Source organism: Salvia miltiorrhiza, chromosome 4 (genome assembly GCF_028751815.1).
Source record: "Salvia miltiorrhiza cultivar Shanhuang (shh) chromosome 4, IMPLAD_Smil_shh, whole genome shotgun sequence".
NCBI classification, from domain to species: domain Eukaryota; kingdom Viridiplantae; phylum Streptophyta; class Magnoliopsida; order Lamiales; family Lamiaceae; genus Salvia; species Salvia miltiorrhiza.
This window is the reverse complement of record NC_080390.1, coordinates 26,862,773-26,889,615: the sequence shown is the minus strand read 5'-3', so window position 1 is coordinate 26,889,615 and position 26,843 is coordinate 26,862,773. Positions and strand designations below refer to the sequence as shown.

The following is a 26,843-nucleotide window of genomic DNA, read 5'->3' as shown; positions in this document are numbered from 1 at the left end:
GGAGGCTTGGTTTAGCTGAGTAACAAATTTGGCAGCGTTTCAGCTTATGTCGTTGAATCAGTGAAGATTGAAGTGATCCTCGAGCGCTATTTATTGGAGACGTCTTGAATAGATCCGTTGGCGGAGATGGTCTTCAAGATTTCTTCCGTTAGAGAGTAATTTGAACTTGGGCTGAGGCTTCAATCTTCGAGGTTCCTTGTTTGGTGAGAACGACTACTTTGAAGAGTAGGAGATGTGACATCTCTGAAAAGGTAATCACCAAAAGGAATGGCCTCTGCAGAGAAAGGACGATCCTGAGATCTCTGCATTTAATGCGGCTGTACTTCTGGAGTGCGTGGCTTCCTTTGAACGTTGGAGGTTCAGTCCGATGAAGAATATTTAACTGATACTTGACTTTAGTATCAGTCCGCTAAATCCACGTGGCACGCATTAAGTAATCAGTCGAAACTGATCCTTCGACTGATAAGTCAAATGTCAATATTTGACTTTGCCTTATTCGTTACTTCAGTCGGCATCTTCAGTCTTCAGTCCTTCGTTCTTCAGTCTTCAGAATAACACCTAAATTAGAGAAAGAACTTTAACACTTGAGTTCGAACAGTTCTAGTCTATTACAATTGAAATCTATTGATTTTGGTATCATCAAAACTAGGATTATGATATTTAATTAAGTTCCCAACAACTACCGTTCCCGAATCACACTTCTAACATGCAACTCCTAAAAGTTCCTAGGATTAATGTCCTCACAAATATCAATTCCCTTTAGAATTAAAATAAATGTGTTCTATGTTCTTAGTTCAGGTAATAATTGTCATCTTCCGATCTCAAATTAAAACCTATGATTGTGCTAAATTGTTGGCCAATTAATAAAGCAAACAATATAAACAAGAACATAAAAAGGAATAATAATCTTGATTAATTGAATCAAACAATCAGAAATTCAAATCATGTTTATTCCCTAAAACCTGGAAAAAAGAGATTCTAGCCACACATGAACATATGAACTAGAATCAATATCTCAAGAAAACAGGAAAACATTCAACAATAAAAACCGTAGTAAAATCAAGATTCTTCAGTTTTTGCTCAGGCTCTGTTCTCCGTCTCTCACAGCTCTCAGGAAAAGTAGAGTATGATAAATGTGATAAAAGGTCTTTTCAATATGTTTCTAGGGAGTATTTATATGCCCTAGGTCTTAAAATATAGATCAAAATCGTGAAGGATCAAAAAATAGCCGAAATAATAAAAAAAACGTGCAAAAACTGAGCTGTCACGCGGCCCCAGGCGCGGCGCCGCGCCCAGCCCTCATGAGGCGCCGAATTCCCGACAGGGTCCTGACAGCTTTGCGCAGCGATTTTGTTTTGGCTCGTTCTCTCTCTTCCGAACTCTGATTTACGATCCATTTGTGCTCACGAACTCCTCTCGAGACGAACTAAAACTTGTATTTCAGCCACTTCTTCCAAATTATGCTTCATTATTTATGAAAATTTGTTCTAACAATAGGCAAGTGACAAGTTCTTGACCATAAACCAATATAAGCTCAAACAAACTATCAAACACAAAAAATCCTCATAACTAAACATAAAAAATGACATACCAAGAGGTAAAAATGCATGTTTATCACTTCTTTTCAGATTGTATAAACGGTCTTCAAGCTTGTTTTGAAGATGTTGGCAGCCTCCTTCTTCGCCCCATACTTCAATTCACCGTCCGAACTACGTTGCAACAGTCACTGTGCAATCTGATTCATTTTTTCATTTGTTAGTTTAGTGCTTTCCCTAATTTCTGTCATTTTATGTAGTTGGGGGAATTAAATGAGTTCAACCACCTCCCCACGTATTTATTGACTGATTTTAGTAGGTAGGTGGAATTGAAAATTCCCTCCAAATGTTTTGGAGGTATTAAATTGTAAAATGGCGCCATTTATGTTGTTCCAAATCTTTTAATCTGCCTTCAATGTATTTCAGCCTTTTAAATTTCAATGAAGTCATTTTTTTTAAGTACTCCCTCCGTCCACGAATTAAAGCCCCATTTGAGGGTGGGCACGGAGACTAAGAAAGCTGAAAAAAGTGTTGTGGATGAAATATAAGGGTAGTTGACTAAAGTGATAAAGTAGTTGACTAAAGTGTTAAAGGTGTTGTGTGGTTGGTCCACTAGTGATAAAGTGTAATAAATATAGAATATAAAAATGATAAAGTTGTTGTAAGGTGGGTCCATTAGTGGCAAATGGTAGTAAATATAGGAAAATAAGAAGAGTAAAAAGGTACATAAAGCACAATAGGGCTTTAATTGGTGGACAAAAATTTAAGTGCAAGTAGGGCTTTAATTCGTGGACGGAGGGAGTATATTTTTTGTGCTCATGCACTTAAGTTCTTTCCTTTATTTTATGTTTGTAAATAGTGCCGAACATAATTAAAGTATAAATGGATGAACAAATTTAATTAAAGAGTAGATAAAAAAAGGAATGAAATAGGAATATAAAAAAAGAACACTTTAAATTAAAGCATTAAAATAATGTCAAATAGCTAGTGAAAAATTAGTAAAAGTAATTAAAATACATTAACACTATCATTTAAATATTTTACACCAACTTTTTCAGCTTTCTTAGTTTTCGTGCCGACCACCAAACGAGTAGTTGATTGGTGGACGGAGAGAGTATTATTAACCCTAAAAAAAATGGATAGATGTTACCCATTTTAAAATATAAAAGTAAACGTGAGAAAAAAGTGAAGAGGCACGAGGTTAAAAATCTGAAATTGAAGCAGTTTCTTGTTCTCGTGATTCCCCGCGCAAAAGTCATCCTCTCCCACTCCCGCCGCAGAGATGCAGCCCTCTTCTCTCTTCCCCGACGACCCCACTCGCCGCCCCAAACGCCTACAAGCCGGTATAATCTCCAGAATCAGTCTCCTGAACTTCATGTGCCACAGCAATCTCGAAATCGAGTTCGGAGACTTGGTTAACTTCATCACCGGTCAAAATGGGAGTACGCTCCGCTCTCTCTCTGTCTGTGTGTGTGTGTATGTGTATATGAACTCTCTTACAGTGAATCTTGATTGTGTGCGCGTATGATTTGGTTCCTATTTTCATATTGTTTTCCCTTTCGCCCTGTTAATTTAGGTGGAAAGAGCGCAATATTAACGGCACTTTGTGTAGCATTTGGGTGCCGAGCTCGTGGTACGCAGAGAGCGAATACTCTGAAGGATTTTATAAAGTCTGGCTGCAGGTTTGATTGTTTGTTTGTTCCTCCTTTTTTTTAAAACGGAAAGGTTTGAGTTTGTGTTAGGAATTGCAACATTTTTGGATGTTTTTACTTTGTTGTAAACTTAGAGGATATTGTTTACAGAGAACATTAAAAGTTTATTGTTTAAAATTTCATTCAGACTGAAGTACAGCAACCAATTGCTTTTAAATTAAATTCTCAAATGTAAATATGTTGTATCAACAATGTAATTATGTAATGATTGCCTCTCATTGCCTAAACGCTCAAGTTATTTCCATTTGTTTTTTATTGGCCTTTTGAGGTTCCAATAGGTGCCATAATTATTGTTTTCCATTCCGAAGTTGTTTGTGAGCACATGACATGACCTTGTTAGTTTATGTGCATTTTTGCACTTAACTGCTTTTATCCTATATATATCCCTTTCTACTTGCTCTTGCTTTAGAGGGAAGTATGTATGTCTGATATGTACATGTTTGATTTGAAATTTTGTCTTCTAAATCAAATTTTCACGTCTCCTTTTCAAATTTGATTTCTTTCCTCTCTACCCTAGTTTATGAAATTGAAAATCAAACCACTCTAGTACATGAAACAACCAACTTGATGTAATTCATGAGGTGGCTTTGCATATAATTTTGTACATCTCATTTCTATAATGTTTTATGAAATGTGCCTATTATATACATTGCATTCTTTAGACATCATCTGTGCAATTTGGAGCTAGCAAGTTATTGTTAATGTAATATATTTATGGAAACTGCTTGACTAGATTGTTTCTTGTTATTTTTTATCTTCTTACAGACCTTTTTTTGTTCATATACAGCTATGCACTTGTTCAAGTTGAGATAAAAAATCAAGGTGAAGATGCTTTTAAGCATGAACTGTATGGAGACATCATCATTGTGGAGCGTAGAATTACAGAATCTGCTGGTGGCAACATCGCATTAAAAAACAGTCAAGGTTTTATTTACTTGGTCTAAGTTCGCATTTGCTTTGGGCAGTATGGCCAGAAAAAAATTGAATATGTTTTATTTACTTGGTCTAATCTCTCATTTGTTTGGGTAGTATGTCCAGAAAAATTTAATATCTCCAAAGTTCCTGCCGTTAACTGATATCTCAAGAAAATGTATAAGAGTAAAAGTGATTGTGAATTTGTCAACCCCTTTTGTAAATGCTTTGTTTAAACTGTCAGATATGTTGATGCTTTGTGTAAGGAAATTGTTTCTTACAAATAATCTAGAAATTCAGTTTTTTTTTTATAAATGTTATAGTATGTAAAGAGCATGAACGAAGAGGAAGATTGATCTATAAATCCCTAGGACTAAATTTCTAAACATGATATGTAGGAAAGTTGATTCCTTGAGAAATAGATGGAAAGTCAGTAATACATCTTTCTGGATTTTGAAATTTCTTAGAAACCAGACAGGTCCATTAGTCTTATTTGAAATTTGCTTCTGTGATTTTTGTTTTGGTCTTCTTCTGAAGTATTCTGTTAATGAAGACTCACCTCATGTTTGATACTAGAATAATATTTAAATAGAAACACTCTTCCAAGTGTTCTACTTGTGATGTGGCAAGGTTTACACTATCCAAGTAGAGCTTGTGATGATGTAATAATATCTCAGTAGTTAAAATTTTAAACTATTATTTTCCACCACCATCTCAAGTCATACCCCAGACTAATGATAACTGTGTACTCTTATCATGCTATGAATTGGTTTTATGAGATTTATTAGCTGTTCTGAATCCCTGACATCTTGGTCACCTTCAATTTTCTTATTTGTATCCTCATGCATGGTTTTTCTTTATATTATATATATTTTATTATTCTTAGTTAATGACAACTATCATATTCAATAATTGTATGCTATCCTTATTGCCCACTATCCAGGTAGGAAAATTGGCTCCAAGAGAGAGGATCTTCGTGAGATTGTAGAATACTTTAATGTCAGTACTACAAACCTTTTCCATGCATTTTTCAATTTATGAAAGATGAATTGATTCTGCTGCAAACTTTATCTAATTTTACTTTGTTTATGACTGAGGGAGGCTATCCTTTTTTAGTTAGTGATATGGACATGTTATTGTTTTGGTTCTTTGCTCCTTATTTGAGTTCTCGACTCTGATCTTGTTGATTTCAGGATGCTCTTACTTGATGTTTATAGATCAAACTTTATCAGGTCACTTAGCAAATGGCATAGACATTTGGACTGAAAGGGAGACCAGGAATGTTTTAGTGTAGACAGTAGACATATCATCCTATGCTGTTTATATTCCACCCATCCATGGAGCTAGTGAGATTGCATTATCTTGACGTGTCATGTCCCAACCTTAAACTATGCTAGTCTTTGTGGATTAATGTCTTTTATAGGTTCTAGGAATGGTTTACTAATGCAAATTATGCTGATATGTTGGTTAAGTTTTATATGATGCAGCGTGGAATATTCGATGCTTTATTATACTCAGCTATCTCTCACAATTGAGAATTACTACATTATATATAATACAGGGAATCTTTCTTTCTCTTCTAGCCAGAGGCGTGAGAAAGAGGTAAATCAGGAATTGGTTTTTCTGTCTACAAAGCTGTCCTCGAGTAAATCTGTGATTGGACTACCTTTGTGTGTTGATTTCTTATTATCATGGCCAGTCATGGTATCTATTGAGAAGAGGAAAATGCTTAGTAGCTAGAAGTGATTGGTGGTGGGAAAGAATTGTTATGTGAACTTTGTATCTTGTTGAAGCCTGAATAGAAAGTTGGAAAAGAAACATCTTAGTGAGAGTACTTCTAAGAAAAAACCATGTGATGAAAATCCTTTTTCTCTAACCCTTGTCTATGTATGGTGAGTAGAAGGAAGTATTTTTAGTGAGTAAAAACTTGATTTGTTGATTAATTGAGAGTTGGGTCAAAAATTTATAACCCTGAACTGAATGGTTAGAGGCATTGGAAAGCTAACACAAAATATTTCCAACCATATGTTTCTCATTCTTTGTAAGAGTTAACAAAATAAAGCTATAGTTAGAAGTAGATAAGTCACATGTAAGGATGTTGATTTCATTAGTGTTATATTTTCATTTACTACGTTCATGAATACATCTGAAAAATAAATAAATAGTGTTATTGTATAGAGAAACTCATATCTGAAAAATTGGTCGATTTTTGGTTTTACACATCAACTTCAAAATTGGTACAAAAGTACACAAACTTTAACAATTGTTGTAATTTTATTAAACCAAATGTGGCAGCCGATGGCATAAATTGCGTGAGTTCGCTTCAACATCGAAACAATGTCGTTTTGGTTATGAAAATTTATGCCACTAAGTTGCAATGTCAGTTTTATTTTTTGCGAAAATCTCATTGATGATAAAATTACAGTACTTTTGAAGTTCATGTATTACTGTGCCAATTATGAAGTTGGCGAGCAAAACCAAAAATCAGCCAAAATTGGTTTATTTTAACGCCAATAACCCTTTTTTAATAAATGAAGAAGAATATAAATATAAAATCATTAATGAAGTTGAAATTTGAGCTTCAAGAATCAGAGATGAGGGCCATTATCTTTTCTTTTTCTTCAAATCTCTTTTGGTGTATTTGTTATTAAAAAACACCAGAGAGGAATATCATTTATGTGATCACCGATAAACAATTTACACAACATGTCCATTTATTTTTTAAATTTGTCGGCCCGGCGGGCTAGTCTGAAAACCAAAATTTCTAGCCTAGAAAATCTAGTCTGATTGGCCTGGACTGAATAGGCTGACAGTCCACTAGGTTTGGCCCTAGACTTTGTGAATTGCTGATTGACATCCCTCTTTATAATTTTCTGGGTTATCCTCCCACTTGAGAAATGATCTAAATGTTTCGATTCTCCATTTTTCTCCTCAATGTTCTTATGTAAATTAACCATCAGTAGTATCAAATTTGCAACATGAAGATCATCATTGTTATACTTCAATAAATATGATGACTACTGTCAGAGTTGTGTGCTCTTGACTGTGCTAGTTGATGTTAAAATTCCATGTGTAATTTTTCCACTGAGGTTCATTTTCTGTTTGTTGGCAAGAATGTATCTTGTGCTTTTTTTTTATGTGTCTTGCACTGATAAAGCATATACCTCAAACTTAAAATACTTAATCAGCAGATTTAAGATGTCAAGTTGCTGCATTAGTTTTTTTTTGGTCATGGAAATTGGCAACAAAATCTATTAAAGAACATGCCTTTGCTTTTTTAATACATAGATAATAGATTTAGTCATTTAGAACATATGTTCATATTAATGTGGAATATCAATTTAAGTTTTCAGGGGGTTTGTCTTTATCTTTGGACATGCATGTTTGGGCTTGCTTGTAGCCAATCTTTTGGTGCAACTGATCATAATGTTCTGTTGGGATTCCGTTATTGCGTCTCATTTTAATATTTCGTTATCATACTGTTCAAGTATATTTTGAAAAATGTCCTGCTTCTTAAGCCTCAAATATGAGCGTGTTCTGGGAACTAAAAGGGATGTTTTACTCTTTTAATGGATAATTTCATTTTCTCTAATTTAATTATTTATATCCCTCTCTGTGGCATATCGGGGTTCTGCCAGAGATTGGAGTGAGAACCTGGCCTTGCCTTTACTTTTTGTGGATGATACTGTGATATTTCTTTTCATGTGGTTGACTTTGTCTTGTGATTTTGCTATATAGATTGATGTAGAGAATCCATGCACGATCATGAGCCAAGACAAGAGCAGAGAATTTCTACATTCGGGGAATGGAAAAGACAAGTTCAAGGTAATAGTTTACTTGCAATTCACTAATTTGTTACTTCAGATGTTTGAAGCTCTAAATTCAGTTCCGCTAGCCAACTGAATCTCAGTTATTTGGATAAGTGCAATCAGTAGTTTTAGTTATAACAAAGCAAGTAACACCATCTTTACAGTTCTTTTTCAAGGCAACACTTCTTCAACAAGTGGATGACCTACTACAAGGTATTTCAAAGCAACTGCATGATGCAAATGGCCTGGTTAGTCATTTGGAAGATTCGTTGAGGCCGGCGAAGAAGGAACTTGATGAGTTACAAGATAAGATTAAAAACATGGAAGCTATGGAGAAGATATCACAACAGGTGCAGTCATTAAGGGAGAAACTAGCTTGGTCGTGGGTATATGATGCTGATAGAAAGCTTGATGCGCAGCATAAGTTGATTGAAAAGCTAAAAGGAAGGATACCTAGCTGTCAAGCGAAGATTGACCAGAAGCATGTATGTAGTTTTTATGTCTTCTGAAAAAAACTTTTATCTATTTTGCGTCTGTTTATTTGCTGCAAAGTGGCCTGAAAGCATATCACAGAAGATCTTCTATGTTGATGTTTGATTTACTACCACCGAGTCATGAAAATTAGCTCAGGGTGATTTTATTTCATTTTGGTTGTAAAACCTTGTTAATGGGGGATATATGCTGGCAAGATGCTCTGAGGAAATAATGGGCCACCAAGAACGATTTAGGGAAACTAAAACCCTTATTCTTCGGAGTACTCAATAAATTCTTATTGGGTTGTTTCCAAAGATAAGATTAGCTAAATGGGAGCTATTAGTGCATCCATCCCGCTGACTCCTTTTTTGGCCAAATTTCTTTTGCCAAATAACCAAAGTTGTTGTCTGAGATTTGATTGAAAGACTTGGCTAACTGAAAATCTCCAAATTCTTATCACAGCACATGATGGAAGAATTGAATGATCGATTGGCAACAAAGAAAAATGAAATATCAAGTATGATGGAAAGAACATCTGAAGTTAGAAGAATGAAGGAGGATCTGCAGGAAAGTCTTTCTATGGTATGATAATTATTTGATATTATGTCTTCCACTATTATCTATAAATGATCAAAGGCTTAAAAGTGTATTTTTGCTCACATTTTCCACTTCCCTTAGGCTCTAGTTTTGTCACTTTCTATCATATTCCTCTGCTCGAGCCTCTAGCCAATAACTGTTGTTTGGAAATTGCCTCCATGAAATCTTCAAGTGATCTTCTCCTTTTCAAGTTTCTTTGAGAAAACTTGCTGGCCTCATCTACTACAGCAACTGCGTGAACTTGTTTTCTTCTACATTCAGCAGCATTATTACTTATTAGAGAACTCACTCTTTTGGAGATTCACAACAGTGTTGTTTTTGTGATTATGATCCTTACATGTAAAGATTTTATTCTAGGCTGCGAAGGAGCAGTTTGAGCTAACAGGGGAACGAGATCGCATAAATAGGCAAATTGCAAAGATGAGTCAACAGGTCAGGTCACTTGAGAGGCAGATTCAGGAATCCCATGAGCAGTATGTGAAAAATACACAGGTAACTCACTTGCTGAAATATAATATACAAATACTGAGCGGCCTTTATAAAACTGACACAGGTGAAACATACTAATCCGAGGTCATTGCTGTTACTTTGAGATGTGTGTTGATGTTTTTCATCCTTGAAACTAATATAAATTACTCCGTATGTGCAATTTCTCCCAATTCCAATGTATTTTAAAGAACTGCCCTCATTATTTCCCAATAACTTATGTTTAAATCTACATTTACTTGCTTAATTAAAGTGATTGCTGGTTATGCCTTTTTATTTCTCATCTATTTGGCATTTTCTGCGCGATCTTGTTAGAAACTTAATCAGAGGTCATGATAGAAACCCTATGGAAGTAACTAAAATTTATATGAAATCAAAAGTAGCTTACTATGGAAGGTATCCCAAACAAATTAAATAGTAAAGGTATCAATAAATCTATTTGCTCTCCAATAACAAAATCTTCAAGGCCTTACCTGCTTGATCCTTCTTTCGTCTGCTATGCATGTGATATAGATGATTCATATAAGATAGGAACATGTCAGTTCCTATAGCATTACATTTCGAAGTTAATGTTTGTTCTTACTCTCTTTTTTTTTTGTTTATATTCCATTAGCCCCTTTTATGGGCCTCACAATGCCATCAACTCTATGTGATATTCTCCTTGTACTAGCGATTTGATTTTAAAGCATCAATGGAGTGAGTTCTTTAGTTTGTCTTGGATGGCTATATGAGGTGTGAAGCAGTTCTCTTCTTTGCAATTTACTGCCTGCTGTAAAAATTGTTAACTGTAATCATTATTATTATTATTGATTATGATTATTGTGATTATGATTATGATTATGATTATGATTATTTGGTTTGGGTTGTTTTGACACTTTGGACTAGGAATAAATGTTTCTTCATGTTGGTTTGAACTAGATTTGTCAAATTACAGCGTTGTCATGTCTTTCAAAATATTATGTCAAAATTCACTGAGAATAGGAAATAGATATTATCGTGTTTCAAACTCAAATAAAAATGGATTATTATACATAATGCACTAATTTTAGGATTACATGTCAGCTTCTTAAACACCAAACCAGATGACTATAAAAGGAAGAGAAACTAGATTTTTTGTTGATGTTTGTGATTTCTGACATCAATGTATTTCTTCCATGTCCATGCATGAAGAATTTTCTACTGAACATGATAATGAGGTTTACACCATTTTTCATAAATTTAGGCATATTGACTGAATTATATCACATCTTGGCATTATTTGTTCTCTCCACTTCTTATGATCCAAAATTTAACTAATACTTGTTATAGATGTTCTCTTCTTGAGTAGGTGCATGATCATAACTTGCTTTTTTTTCCCTAGTAATATCCTATTAAAGTATTCTTGCCATTGTCAAGATTTCAGATATGCTAATCTGGTTTGGCAGAATATAAAAGAAAGCCTAATGGATTATGTTCTCTCGTGCTAAAGTAAACTTCAGCACAGCAGGATGCAATTACTTTTTTTTTTGCTCAAGGCTAACATGCAAAAATGATGCATTACTTCAGTTTTAGTTACTAGATTGGAGTTATGCATGAGACTAGGTCTAGGAGCATTTCAAAATTGGATTGATGGCTTTTAACTTTGGTTAGCAAACCCATCAACTTCTTTGGCGTAATATCATATAATGGGTACTAGACCATTGAAGATATGTTCTTAGAGTGATTTGATGGTTTTGAATGTGACATTGTTAATATGAGATAATATGAAATCTGTTCCTAAAATCTATTTCTTTCATCAAAATACAACTGAATTAGCTATAATTATTATTATTATTATTATTATTATTATTATTATTATTATTATTATTATATGATTCAATAGGCTGAAGAAAATGAGATGGAGGAAAGGGTTAGAGAACTTCAAAATGAAGCTGATGAAGCTAATGCCAACATTCTGAGGTACATGCCAAAACTTCATCTGCTATGTTCTAGCTTCTTAATGCTTTCAAAGTTCAATGGACTTTTCATCCAAATGAAATTGTCATTCAGATTGAAGGAAGAGGAGGATAACATGATGCAAAGGATAACTACGGTAGAAAATGAAATACAACAAATTTCTCATCAGGTAATGGTATCTGTGTGATGCTTCAACTTGTGCATCTTGTAAACCATGCATCAGGACAGTGCAAGCTAAAGGCATGAAATGGAATTGCATACCAAGAACTGGCTGTAAATTCTTGATGTGATTTGTCAACAGAATTGAAGTCTTTTCAATGTCCATTTTTGCTCTCCCACCATGGAATTTAACAAATTGAACCTTTGCAACCTGTCGTGTTTCTAGATTGTAGAGTAGTAAAATACTGAGGCATGTATGAGAGAAGAAGGATAGAATATTAGTTCCGTGTTCATAATACAAGAGACTCCCACATATAAATAGGGAGAACTAGGGTTACAAATATACAAGGAAACCTATGTACAATAATATTCTACAACACTCCTCCACAAGCTGGAGCATATTTATCAATCATGTCCGGCTTGGTGCAAATTTGTGACAAACGTTTCGTGCCCAAGGGTTTAGTGAAGATATCAACAATCTTGTAGGATGAAGAAGTGGAAGGAGTAGCAATAGTATGACTTAATACACACTTGCGAATGAAAGGCATTCAACATTAATATGTTTAGCCCTCTCATGAAACACTAGGTTATTGGCAATATAGTTAGCTGCTTGGTTATCACATTGCATAGGTAAAGGTTCATTGAAAGTAAACCCTAATTCTCCAAGTTGATTCTTTATCCCAATCATCTAAGTGGCAGTGTGGGCCATAGCTCTATACTCAGCCTCGGCAGAAGGTCTAGCAACAATGTGTTGTTTCTTATTTCAGCAAGTTACCAAATAAGTGCAGTATCGAGAAGTAGACTTCCTCCCAGTCTTAGAACTAGCATAATCAACACCAAATTTTTTAATCTTTAGATGACCATTATTCTTAATAACAATCCTTTCTCCAAATATCTCTTGATATATCAAAGATTTCAAATAGCAGCATTCCAATGAACTTGCTTAGACTCATCCAAGAAACGGCTAACCAAACCAACTACAAAAGGAAATGGCAGGCCGTGTTACTTTCAAGTAGATATGTTTCCCAACAAGCTGTCTATACTTAACTTAGTACTCCAAAAAGTCTCCACTGGCATCCCAAACACTCGGGTCAACATCCATAGGAGTATCAACTGTCTTCGTTCCAAGCAATCCCATTTCTCTCTCAGAGACGGATGAACTCAAGACATACTGTGAGCAATTTCAATTCCTAAGAAATATTTAGGACGTCCCATATACTTAACAATAAACTGTTGCAAGATTTTTTAGTCTCATCAATCCCATAATCATCAATGCCAGATATAAATATGTCATCAACATATACAACGAGAATAACAATTCCAGATGTTTGATGTCGCACAAAATAGAATGATCTGACTTGCATTGCTTAATATTTTCGAGAACATCGCCGAATTTATCGAACTAAGATTTCGGACTTTGAGCAAGTACAACCATGTCATGCGTGAATAATCATCAACAACTATCATAAAGTACATGAAACCCTCTCTAGACTCAACTTGACTAGGACCCTAGAGTGCTAGACATCAAACGAACTAGTTCAAAAGTAGAAGAACTACATTTATCTACTTGATAAGGAAAAGATGTGTGATGGTGCTTGCCCAACTCACAAGACTCCCATTGAAAATCAATAGACACAATAGGAACTAAACTTCGAAGACTGGCAGAAGACGGATGACCAAAGATGACAATGCCACTGATATGGAGAAGGCAGAGAGCGCATGGGAAGATGCAGGTGAAACTGAATCCAATGTAAAATAAGTAGTCACGCTCATTTCCTCCATCAACCATCCTCTTTGTCTATAGGTCCAGAAATTACAACAGGAGGGATAAAAGGTGCTGGAACAATTGTGAGTTTTGGTTATCTAACTAATGACTAATAAGCTAATATAAAATTTAGGAGCAAACATGAGATTATCAAGAGTGATATGAGTAGTAGGTTTGGCAACACCAATTCCCATCGTCGGAGGATAAGTGCCGTCGGCATGACAATCAGACTGACCATCTTGTGTATGAGAGAAGAGTTTCTCATACAACTTAAACACACGAGAGATATTCTTGTCATTAGAATACATCTCTTGTAAAGTATCCCCGTAGCTTTGGCTGTGTTAAAAAACATGATGTTTTTACTAATTGATTCATCCATGCTATTGAGAAGCCAAGTTATAACAGAACAGTCATCATCACTCCATGCTTCATATTTAGGAGTCATAAGAGCAGGGGTAGTAGTAGATGGAACATGATTTTGTCTTTTTGAGGTCCTAAAAATAATAGGAAAGCCCGAGACCATAGCAGATAATTGGAACCCTTCAATTCAATGGTGGTTCCTAAGGCAACAAATTTGGATCTAGACATGATAAGAGAAGGAAAGAACACAAAACCTAGAACAAAGCAGAGTATTAGCTGTGGCAGGAGACGGAGCGTAATCGTGGCAGATAGTAAATAGGTCAGAAAAGAATTCATACCTTGTAGAATAGTAAAGTATTGACACATGTATGAGAGAAGGAGCAATGTTTTAAAAAATGTTTAAGGCGTAGGAACCGAGGCGCTCCTCAGTTCCATTCGGCCGAAAATCACACCTGAGGAGGTGCCTCGGTTGAATTTACTGAAATGTGCGCCTCGATGATTGAGGCGTACCGAGGCAGTGCAAAGAACCAGTTCGGTCAAGGCTTAAGCCTCAATTAAAATCTGAACTTTTCAGCCCAATTTGAATGGGCTTTGTAAATTTTAACTTAATTACTCATGGGCTTTTTAGTTTAGGCCCAATTTGTATTAAAGTAGTTAATACATGTAAGTGTTATGTAGAAACTACGGCAACAACATTTTTGACTTCCTCTCCCGCTACTTCTTGCCTAGTCTCCTTCGTTTTGCTTAAGCCTTTTCTTCACTCAGATAATTAAGTTAGATTATTAGATATAGTTTTGGACCTGTGGTATTATTTTGTTATGAACCTATTATATTGCTTTATGGTTGTTTAGTTGGTATTTAGATATAGCTTTTCACTTGTGGTATTAGTTATTTTGTTATGAACCTATTATATTTATGTACCTATAATTTTTCTTAAAGGCTTACGCCTCAGTTCGAATTGATTCCTACGCCTCAGTTCCTGATTTAGTTTTTTAAAATATTGAGAAGGAGAATAGAATATTATGTTTCTATATTCATATAATACAAGAGACTTCCACTTATATATTGGGAGAACTAGGGTTACAGATATACAAGGAAACCTATAAACAATAATATTCTACTCCAAAGATGTTTCCTGTTCCTATTTTTTTGTGAATATACTTATTTTTTTGGTTTTTTACATTCTTCATTTATGGATAATTTAGTCAGTTATTAACTTATTACTGTCCTCCAGATTGAAGATGTCGAGCAAAGCAATCGTGAGTTTTCTTCACGGATCCGTGAAATCCAAATGCATCAAAGAAACAAGGTCCTGATAATCATTTTGTTGATACTCTTATATTCTGTTTCGTTTACTTTATTCTATGAGCTCAGTTTTTTTGTTCTTAAAGGTTACTGCATTTGGAGGAGGTCGGGTAACCCATCTCTTGCAGGTGATCGAGCGGAATCAACATAAATTTAGTATGCCACCCATTGGTCCCATAGGCGCCCATGTGGTAAATTATTGAAGTTTACTAGCATGCTTCTCCCCATCTATTTATGCTTGTTGATGGATCTTCATGATTTTTTGTTTTGTTTATTTTGTTTTGTTTGTTGATGAATCTTCATGATTTACTGTTGGTTTTTGCTACATACTTTTCTGCTTCTGTTTCTCCATATATCCCTTAATGAAATGTAACCAGATAGTGCTACTTGAGCATGAAAAGTATTATGTCCCAGAATTCTGGTGGAAAGGAAAAGTAGATCACTTTAGCACTAGTTTGAGTTTGAGAGCCATTAAAAGCAAGCCATAGAATCTAATGTAGTGGAGTTTCTCTTGATCTAACTTAAGCATTTATCTACTTGGAAGATACATAGTGGGATGTGTTTTTATGTTCTTTTGTCGTAAACTTCAAAGTATCATCAGGTCGCACTTGTTTCTTATCAAAGTAATAGCCACCTGCCCATTATCTTCTCCCCCCCTCCCCCTCCCTAATGAAGCATCCATACTGCTTCAATCACTGACTCAGTAAGTTGTAGGTTGTTAACCCTTCTTGTTCTTTGATTAGATTGTAGAAACTTTTAGGACTATAAACTGGAATCATATCACAAGTTGATTCTTGTTCTGAGTGAGGCCATAAAAATATATACTTATCTTACGAAGTCTTGTATGTGTTTGATGACAATATCAAATGCTTCTCCGTCCATGTCATTTCTCTTTTTTAATTTCCTTGTTGAAATTTCACATTTTCACCACAGAGCATTATGTAACTTAGTAATTAAGTCATTGTAGAGGACATACTTTTCTAGCATGGAGATTACTGTTGTAAAAATCCCTGTCTAACCTCACCTAGATCCGAACTTTGGAGTAACAGGATAGACACTGTTGTCTGTGACTAAAAGGATCACTTGGTTGTTTTTCAGGCATGAGAGGCTTCTGTAATTTTCTTTAAGGTAGTGTAGCTCCTTACATTGTTGAAAAAATATTGCAGCAACTGGAACATGGAGACATGTGGGCTATAGCTATTGAAAATGCAGTTGGCAGGTTGCTCAACACTTTCATTGTCACAAATCATAATGATTCTCGTATCTTAAGAGCATGTGCAAGAGAAGCAAACTATAACCACTTACCGATTATTGTACATGATTTCAGAAGACCAAGGTTGTTTGCATGTCTATGTAGTAGCATCAATTTTTGACAATGTTTTGCAGTTGATTGGTTCTAACAGTTTAGCTGTTCCTATTGGTAGGATCAACATTCCGAGGCTCATGCTTCCTCAGACTAATCATCCCACTGCATTGTCTGTTCTGCATACAGACAATTCTACAGTACTCAATGTTTTGATTGATAGTGTAAGCTTTCAGCATTTTCTTGCAATCTCCCTTGTTTTCACTTAAAATAAACCTATTATCTTAAGGTTTTGCACTATATGGATGGTTCGTTCCTTGTATTACTTTTCTTTTGTTGTTAATAAAACCTACTAATTACCAAAAAAAGGAAGATTGCATACATCCATTGGTGTTTGGAAGCAGTTCTTGTTCTTATTGTAGCTGATTTCTTGTATCTTTTTCCATTTCCGTAATATGTATTATCATGTTAATATTTTTTAGAAATTTACTGCAGACATTATGGAGAAATGGCTTTTGCTGTTGGGTGATGACGTGTTAACTTTGATTCACACTCTTTAATCAAGAGTCTCCCTGTTTATGTTCTATTTCTTCAGCAGGGTATTGGCAATATTACTTGTTTGATAATATGTGCATTTCTTGTAGGGTAATGCTGAGAGGCAAGTCCTTGTTAAAGATTATGAAGTTGGTAAAGCAGTCACCTTTGATCAAAGGATACCAAACCTTAAGGAGGTTTACACATCGGATGGGTACAAAATGTAAGCTGATCTGAACCCCTTTACAATTACATACAACATGAGTCTTCTTTTACTTTTTCTTTTTTAGGAATGCATCTGATTAGGTCATCTTAGGCTGAGCATTAATTGATCTACTTTCAATAGAAAATCATTGGGATGTGTAGTATTGATATTATACTGTTTGATATAATCTATAAAATGATAAATTTATGATTATGACTGGTTGTTAGATTCTGTGTAATTTTTATGTACTACTTGTGAATTAGTTAATAACCTACTAGGTAGACAAAAGAGGAGGGTACAGTTGGAAATTTGATGATTGTCTCATTAGCTTACGAGTTCTTAAGGACCAAGTAAGTGAATTCATATCACAGTAAATTGATCTGAATGCTTATTTATATCAATTTTCTGTGTATAAGCAAGTAATGTTCCTATCATATTGCATTTATTTTCTTTGAAAATTTGCATTTTTCTATTTTTGTTGCTTAAGAATTGATATTTTCCCCCTTTTATTTGTAGTGTGGTTTCAACTTTCAAGTTTAGTTATTAGGTAGAAGCTCAATGATTAAATAAAGGTACTTTGCAGGTTTTACCGCAGTTCAGCCCAAACTATTCTTCCACCAAACAAAAACATAAGGGCTGGTCGTCTTTCTGGTTCATTTGATGATCAAATTAAATATCTGGAGAGAGAAGCATCAGAATCGAATTTGAAAGCTCAACAAGGCCGAGGACAGAAACGGGCGAAGGAGGAAGAGTTGATGGATCTTCGAAACATTTTAAACAATGTAAAGGTGGGTCAGTGACTGTCTCAAAATATTGCATTAATTGTAGTCTTTGGTTTGCTGATTTGAACTGTACCATTTAAAGCCTGTGGACAATTCTTGGCTTATCATTCAATCTCAATTGCCTATTCATGTTGATATGTAAAATCAAAGCAATTGTAAGATTTTGGGACTTAAGACTATTGGAGTTTCTCATATTCCTTTATATCTTGCAAATATCTCCAGAGTGTCATTTACCTCGATTGTGCTTCTAGTAATATTCTGATTAATGATATGCACTGGAGGTATTCTTAATTTATGAAATAAGTTAAAATTCGGGATACATTCTTTGTTTTTCCTGGTACGTTGCCTGGCTATGCTGATTCATATCTGCTTTAAATTCTTTGTAGAGAAGGCGCATCACTCTGGATCGGCAATTTATGTCAAAAAAATTTGAGCTGAACGATGCGAAGAATTTACTTTCCTCAGAAGCTAATGCAGCACATGATTCTAATCTGGATGAGCTCCATCAAGATATATCCGTGCGTCTTTCAAATAATTCCACCTTAATCCTTGTCCTATTTTTTAAGTTATTTTAATGGTTTGTAGCTGGAGCCTGGAGGTCTGGTCTGCATATTGGGCATGTCATATAGTTATGTATTCATATTCTCTGACTTGGAATTTATGTGCAGAAACTGCAAGATGAGATACGAGAAAAAGAAGCTTTGCTAGCAAAGATTCAGGATAGAGTGAATGAAGCAGGAACTAAAGCTAAAAATCTTAAAATGTCATTGGAGAATCTGTGTGGTATCCTCTTTCTGTATTCGATTGTTATATTGAGTCTTAGTGGTTACTTTATGCCTTATTTTAGCGTTTATATCGTAGATTCGGCAAAGTCAGAAATGGATGCATTAGAAAAAGCAGAGAATGAACTGATGACGATTGAGGGAGATCTAAAAGAAGCAGAAAGGGTTTATTTCTTTCCTTCTTATTTATTCTGTCACCGTTTTTCTTCTTTTGCTATAAGTTCTGTGAAGTTTATTTATATCATTTTTGTTCAGGAAAGAAAGCATTATGAAGGAATTATGCACACTAAAGTCCTTGCTGACCTAAAAAATGCTGAGGCCGAGTATCGGGAGCTTGAGCACAGCTGTCAGGTGCTATAGAAAGATATAGATTACATTTTGCAATTGTAGTTGAAATCATGCTGTCTTAAGCAGAGATTTTAAGTTTCTTCAGGTCCTGATATATTTTACTTTTTCTAATATCTTTGCCATGCCACATCAGTTTAAATGCAATAGGTTCTGATCTTACTCCCCTGCAATAGTCCTTTTTCTCATGGTCACACTACTCTTTTAAACCCACATTACTTAGTCACCTTACTTTATATTTCTCTAACGGTTTTTGTTCTAAGTTTGTTCTCAAATATCTGCACTTGGTTCACGGTGAAATTGCAGGAGAGTCGTCGCAAAGCGTCAATTATAATTCCTGAGAGTGAGATTGATGTAGGATTCGTTAAGGAAAGCAATCCTGAGAAACTCAGTGCCGAACTCACTAGGTCTACTGAAAAACTTAAGCGTGAGGGCCAAAGGTAAGTAAATTTTGAAACACTAAATCCTATGATCCTATCAAACATTGGGTTGTTTTATCCTTCTTCAGTTTGAAGAGGTAATTTCTTATGCAGATATCCAGAATCTATTGATGATCTCAGAATGTTACATGAGAAAAAAAAGCGTAAAATATCAAGAAAACTGGATACTTACAAAGCCTTCCAGGAAAAATTGGAAGTGAGTTAAAGCATCCTTATTTCTCATGCTTGTCCTACGTTATAAAGGAGTTCTATGGTTGCTTGCTATCTTGAAGTATGTTAATTTTATGACTTATTTCAGGCATGTGAAAAGGCACTAAACTTGAGACGGAGCAAATTCCAGAGGAACGCAACACTTCTGAAGCGCCAGCTGACATGGCAGTAGGGCATCTTCTCTTTTAGATTTTTGTCCCCTCATTTGAAGTTTCTTTCTTTCTCTATTTGTGGGAGGACTATGATTTAAATAAGTATAGCTGATCTAATAATCATTCTGATAGATTTAACGGCCATTTGAAAAAGAAAGGGATCAGTGGTCAGATCAAAGTTAGTTATGAGGAGCAGACTCTCTCAGTTGAGGTAAAGTGCCTGAATGAAACAAAACTCTACTATTATCAAGAATGGTTACTTTCGAAGGTCCCCTGTATACAATGTCAAAATAATTGACAGTTGGCTGGATAATTTTCCCTCATTTCAATTGGTTTCTATCCTACTTAGGTTAAGATGCCGCAAGATGCATCAAGCAGCTCCGTTCGTGACACTAGTGGACTTTCAGGTTTGATCCTTTTTGTTTTATCAACTTCGATAGATGGGTTTGCTATTTTCTCATTATATGTTTCTATGTTTTGACTGCTAGCGAGCATTATAGAAAAACCAATTTCTGTAACATTTGTGCTAATCATAAGAATGTGAGGAAACTAGAAAAACAGTGTCTCTTAGGGAACAACTTTGTGACTTCCATTTTCCTTTTTGTCATAACAAAAGCATGGTAATAATTGTTATGAATTAATTTGTATATTGATACAAAATATCCACCAACTCTTTGAATGTATTATGTCAAAATGCCAAAGTAAATAATACTAACATGTACTTAGTTCATCACATTAATTACGAGTAAAGATAATATTCTAGAAAACTTGTCAATAATTCTAAAAGTTAATTATGAATCATTGCAGTTAGTGAATGAGGGTCCTGACGGTTTTTGCTTTGATTAATCATAGTTTCTCTGAGTGGATAAAAATAATGAAACAATCTGTCTAAACAAATAAAAATAAAAATAAAAATAAAGAAACAACTGGAAGAATTTGGCAAAAACTCTTGGACGTCCACAATTAACACTTAAATATTAATTAAGTAATAGTTAATCATTAATTAAATACTCCCTTTGTTCCTAAAAATTGTGATCGAATGGAGATGGCACGGGTTTTAAGAAAAAATGTGGTAGTTGTGTTTGAATGGAGATTGGGTCCCAGTGTCCCACATCTTTTTGTAAATAGTGAGAGGGGAAGTTTGTGGGATCATTTCCAAATAAGGAAAGGCCACAAGTGTATTACCGTTGGAGGCACATAACAGGAACTGTGAATTTTCTCAAGGAGAGGTAGGGGAAATTTTTGAATGTGGTTGGCATGCTTTTCGAGCTTTATCTCGTTGAAATTGGTTTTGCCTCCCTCTCAAATTCTTAAAATAAGGGCAATAATGTTATTATAAAGTCATCTGAATAATTTAATTTTTACTTGTACGTATTTTTCTAAATAATTATCTCAGTATTTTTATGATACTAGAATCCTACCCAAGTTTTAGGATTTTTGATATGACTATACTATTCGTAATAAGTACTTAAGTTGGGTAGTAGTGTAACTTTGTATTAAACTAATCATGGAATAGGATCAAATAAAAACCTCATTTAATGTAAAATTTGCGAACAGTTTGTAGTTAACACATAAGGTAGCTGCACTTAACCTGTAAAGAATTTGCACTGCCGTGGTCTTGGGTTCAAATCCCATAGGGGGTGCAATTAGATGGCAATTACAGGACCATGAAAGTGCAGCTACTTTATATGTTAAGTGCAGTTACTCTATATGTATGAAGTGCAAGGTTTATAATTTTTATGGAAAATCAGGTTTTCACTATAACTCAACCCAAATTATAGTCCTTTTTTAGATACAAACTATAGTACTTTTAAAGTATTTTATTTCATATAAAGTTTGATATGCCTATTATAATTAATTAATTTAAGATCAATATTGTAAATGTCATAAATATACAATTAAAAATAATTCTTAGTATTTAATTTATCATTTTATTAGAATTATAATCATATTAGGACCCTAGGCAATTACATCTGTCTTAATTTCTTTTTTTTTTCTTCCTGAAAAATCTATGAAGAATTGCATATTCTAATTTATTTTTCATGTTTTTTTTTATTCTTTTTCTCTTTCTTTAAAAAGGATTTACATAGTTCCTCTGTCCCCCAAAAGATACTCCCTTTTTGCCATTTTGGTACGTCCAAAAAAATTAGTACCTTTTCATTTATAGATACTACCCCACAACATATTACCCTCAATAGATCAACTTATTTACCTATTCTACCACATGGTGGGCCCCTTTCTCAACTCACATACAATTAATCACTACTAACACTAGCCCTAAGGTGGGACGTTCTTCACACATAATATATCCAACCACTTTTATTAAAACCAGTGTCGTCCCTTTCTAGGACTACGGAGCTGAGGGAGTATTACTCTCTTTCCAATATTCTTAATTTCTACTATTATACTCCCTCCGTCCCGCCCAAGATGCTACATATTCCTTTTCGGGCCGTCCCAACGAAGATGCTACATTTCTATATTTGGCAAAAATAAGAAATTTTAAACACTTAATTAACACCAATTAAGTATTTCTTTATTATCCCTCTCATACTTTATCACTTTATTACATTCTCTTTCTTACTTTATCACTTTATTATTTTCTCTCCTACTTTATCACTTTATTATTACACTTAAAACATTAATCTACAACTCCTTAAATCCCGTGCCGAAAAGTAAATGTAGCGTCTTGGACGGGACGGAGGGAGTATTTAATTATGTAAAGAGGTTTTTATTTGAAACAATATATTCACATGGCCATACAAAATCTGACAATTTTTTACATTTTAGGACTATTTTGTCCTTAATTAGGGCCATAGTTATTAATCACGCAGTTCGCGCGCGATCGCGCATCGCGCTAATCGCGCGCTATTTAGAAATCTGTTGCATGGGCTTTGTTTAAGGGCTTTTGAACACTTCCCCGTAGGGTTTAGATTATCAATTTAGGGTTTAGATTCCTCATTTAGGGTTTAGATTATTTGATTTAGTGTGTTGCACGAATGGTACTTATGGCCATATTAGTGCCATATATTCTCTTATGTAGTGTTGTACGAATGGTACTTATGGCCATATTAATGCCATTAGTGCCATATACTTAGATTTTTTTATTTTTATTTTATTTATTTATTTATTTTTCGGTTGACACATATGGCACTAATGTATCTAACCCGCGCACGAACCTGAATTCGACCTAAATCCAGTCCGCTCTAATTAAGGGCAAAACAGACTTTACACGTAATAAATGACCAGATTTTGTGTTTTTTCAATTAGTGGCCAAATATTGTGTTTCCTTCTTCAAAATGACTATTTCAAAAGCGCTCTCTTTTTATTTTCCCTCCAGTTATTTCAAAAGCGCTCTCTTTTTATTGATTTATAGGTACAATCCACGAGTAGGTTGATTAGCTTATATTGATGTTTACATATTGTGATCTGGATTGAACATTTTAAGGGTTGGGAGTACTTGGACTTGGGACTTACATATAAAGTGCTCAATATCCTGTCATCTTTTATTGTGATTTGCATGGGATTGACCATTGATGTAAAAGCTAAAAAACATTAATTACTATTAAGAAGGCTTATTATTTAATGTAATTTTATTTGGGTAGCTTATATTGTTTCTAATAAATTTTTGAGTTCTTTTTAAAGTTTATTTTAAAATTACGTGTATGTCATGTGGTTCAAAGTAGAAAATATTGTCCTTAGTTTTAATTTATTTATAATTGTAAAACTGTAAAAGTATAGAGGTTAATGTTTGTCTATACTATACGTTTCTATAAAAAATGATACAGTTTCTTACATCAGTGATAATTCTAGAAGGAAACTTTGTAATATGAGGGACTTCCATTTATAGTATGAGCATATTAGCATTCAATAAAAATATAAGAGCTAAGGGTGGATAGGACCTATTTGCTATAGCAAAAATAAATTATACCCACATTATAAAATACCTACTTTTTGAACGAATTGATATTAGGAAATTCAATTAAATTTAAAAATAAATCAAATAAATAAACTATAATGGAAACCTTAATTTTTACCACATCCGCCTTCTATATGTATCATAAGCATGTATGCGAGAATTCATATCCTTAAGACCTTAACAACTGATTTTTCAACTCATAATTCAATGTAAATGTAGACTATAGTTTATCAAATCTGCATATTCATTATAATTTATTTTGGTTGCGTTTTTTGTATCGGAAGGTAAATACAAAGTGAACCAAGAGTGATTTTACACCTAAATACTTAAGTTACTCTTATTTTTTAGAAATCGCCCAACGATTGATTCAAAAATTAAAGTACTAAAAGTAATATTCCTATATAAAAACGTGAAATTAATTATAAAAAATGATTTATTAGTAATTTTTCTTGCATGGGGAAACATGAACTTTTGCTAGAACAATTAAATTGTGTTAACGTGGAAATGGATTAGGTATAATTTGTTTGGCATGTCTGTAGTCTGGACGATTATGGAAATGCATAATGCCAAATCTAATGAATAAAAATTATAAACTAAGTTAACTGAAACAAAAAAGAATCGGCTAGTGTAGTATTGTGATTACTTGTTGTTTGATGTTTCAACAGGTGGTGAGCGATCCTTTTCAACATTGTGTTTTGCCCTTGCACTTCATGAGATGACAGAAGCACCCTTTCGTGCAATGGATGAATTTGATGTATTTATGGTATGTCCTTCCACAGTTACTTTTAGCTTCTTCTCAACAAATTGCTTCATATATATGTTTTCTCACTGATAATCTCATTTTTCTCTAATTGATGTAAATCACTTGGAGTTTAGGGTTGATATGTTTTAGGTCTTGTTATAATCTGAAAACCACAGGTTTACAAGGTTAATTTTGTGAATTCTTCAATATATCCTGTACATATCAACTTTAAATATGAAAGGAACAGTATGAAATGCATACTTCCTGAGATATGATAATTGCCAATAGCCTATATGGCTATACCATCAGATTGTTGTTTATGTGCTGTAGTTACCTCATATATGTGATATACTCCCTCCGTCCACAAAAAATAATCATTTTTTGTCATTTTGGGATGTCCACAAAAATTAGTCCCTTTATATTTTTGGAAACTATCTATCACATGGTGGACCCTATTCTCCACTCACAATACAATTAATTATCATTATCAACACTACCTTTTAACTGAGACCCTTTCTCCACTCACAATAAACTAAACCATTTTCATTAAAACATGCGTCATCCCCTTCTAGGACTAATTTTTGTGGACGGAGGGAGTACTAATTACTGGATATGTTGTCTTGATGTATGAGAAATATTTTAGGCCCATGAGTATTGGGAAAATCACTTATTTTAATGCAAAGTCTAGGCATATTTTTAGAGCTTTAAACTTTGTGCCAACACTGAACAGTATCACTATATATTAGCAAATAAAATACATAAAGGTTCCTATGTGATTTATTTGTTTTGAAAGGTTCCTATGTGAATTGTTTCAAAAGATCCCTAAACCATTGAGAGATATTCATGCAGTCCCCCTACTTAGTAGAGATGAGTAAATTTGTGGATTCTACATGCTTGCATAATTGCATTAGTTGGATGATTGGATAATAGTTTGTGATAAGTGCATAGTGGATAATGTTTTTGAGTTTCGACAAGAGGAAAACAGGCTTTTCCCTGGTGAAAAGTTTTGAATGCACCTAGGACTTACTGTTTCTTAGTTTTTTTTAAAGTTACTATTATTTCTTAGTTACTTGACCTTTTCGTGTAATTCAGAAATCACACTTTGAATCAGAACTTTATTTCATGTATATTTCAATGCTATATGGGGTATACAGTGTCTTCAAGTGCGGTGAGGTTGATGTAGTCAATGTGCATCTATACGATGACTTAAACTAAATTAATCGTTAAGATCCACAATTTCTATTCTGGTTTGGATTGCAGGACGCTGTTAGCAGAAAAATCAGCCTGGACGCCTTAGTGGATTTCGCTTTGGCCCAAGGTTCCCAATGGATATTTATAACCCCACATGACATCAGGTAACAGATCATAAATTAATCCACTCCATTTTCATATTCACTTCTAGACCTTTAGTTACTGCTCAAAGTCCTACTGGCTTCTATCGAACAACATCAAGCATAAAATCAGGTTTTGTGTAATCAAAGTATAGTCTGGTCCTATGTCAATCACACAAAATTAATGTTTCTCAATAACCATTGCTCCGTTTTGAGGGGGCAGGGGTAAATGTTTCTCAATCACCTAATTCTAATTCTGATTTTGCACATAAACTGAAAATTCTACCTTCAAATACACAAATTTTTGCTGTGCTGATTCCCATTGTTATCAATTTTTGACAAATTAATGCTATCGTGGCTAGCTGAAGTAGCATAGACACCCAACTACATTGCTTAGTATATTGATTGTTTAGGCCATGTAAATATTTCAAGCGTTTACCTCAACATTAATTTGGGGACAATTGATAATCGTGTAAAAAATCAAAATAATTGAAAGTTTATTCTATTTAGAGGCAGAATATTTAGTTCATGTGCAAAACTAGCGTTGGGTAAAGTTCGTGTACTTAGACACAATTACTCCTAAATTTACTAGTTTAGTGAATGTTAATATAGTTGTGCATACTTAAATATATCATCTTCTGCGTATGATCCAGTATGGTTAAGAATGATGAAAGGATCAAGAAGCAACAAATGGCTGCTCCTCGCGGGTGACTATTCAGAATTGCAGCTCGTACCATAGGGTTCGACTATCTCATCTGCCTAACCTCAAGATTTTTGCTTGCGAGTTTACTTAGTCTACGAGTCACATTGACGAGTGGCTTATTGTATATTTTGTTAACTTGGTGAACTTGCTTTTCCAGAGCATTTGTTTTGGCATGTTGCTCGCTTATGTAACATTACCATTTCTAGCATTAATCAATGTTGAAATTTGCATCCAACACATTTTCTCTGAAAAATTCATGGTCTTATATGCAAATATATATATATGGAAGAGTTCAATGGAGACCACTCTCCTATGTAGAGAACGAAGACCGAATTGCGTGTCTATTCTA

At 34.3% G+C, this 26,843-nt stretch overlaps 1 protein-coding gene across 2 annotated transcripts; it reads left to right on the top strand.

The window, feature by feature from the left end:
- Positions 1-2,715: 2,715 nt before the first annotated feature.
- Positions 2,716-26,729, top strand: LOC131020045 (structural maintenance of chromosomes protein 6B-like). Of its 2 annotated transcripts, none has more exons than XM_057948676.1 (28): positions 2,716-2,977; positions 3,112-3,217; positions 4,035-4,171; positions 5,103-5,158; positions 7,898-7,984; positions 8,133-8,453; positions 8,905-9,024; positions 9,397-9,531; positions 11,387-11,463; positions 11,554-11,629; positions 14,979-15,053; positions 15,136-15,240; positions 16,216-16,385; positions 16,474-16,576; positions 16,997-17,109; positions 17,675-17,879; positions 18,260-18,391; positions 18,542-18,656; positions 18,735-18,820; positions 18,911-19,006; positions 19,307-19,440; positions 19,534-19,636; positions 19,739-19,818; positions 19,935-20,013; positions 20,152-20,209; positions 24,384-24,481; positions 25,721-25,815; positions 26,445-26,729. In XM_057948676.1, the coding sequence occupies exons 1-28, from the start codon at positions 2,818-2,820 to the stop codon at positions 26,500-26,502; spliced, it is 3,180 nt and encodes a 1,059-aa protein (XP_057804659.1). In that variant the 5' UTR covers positions 2,716-2,817; the 3' UTR covers positions 26,503-26,729. The 2 variants fall into 2 exon arrangements, with proteins under 2 accessions (XP_057804659.1, XP_057804660.1); XM_057948677.1 differs by having other exon boundaries at positions 2,957-3,011.
- Positions 26,730-26,843: the final 114 nt, after the last annotated feature.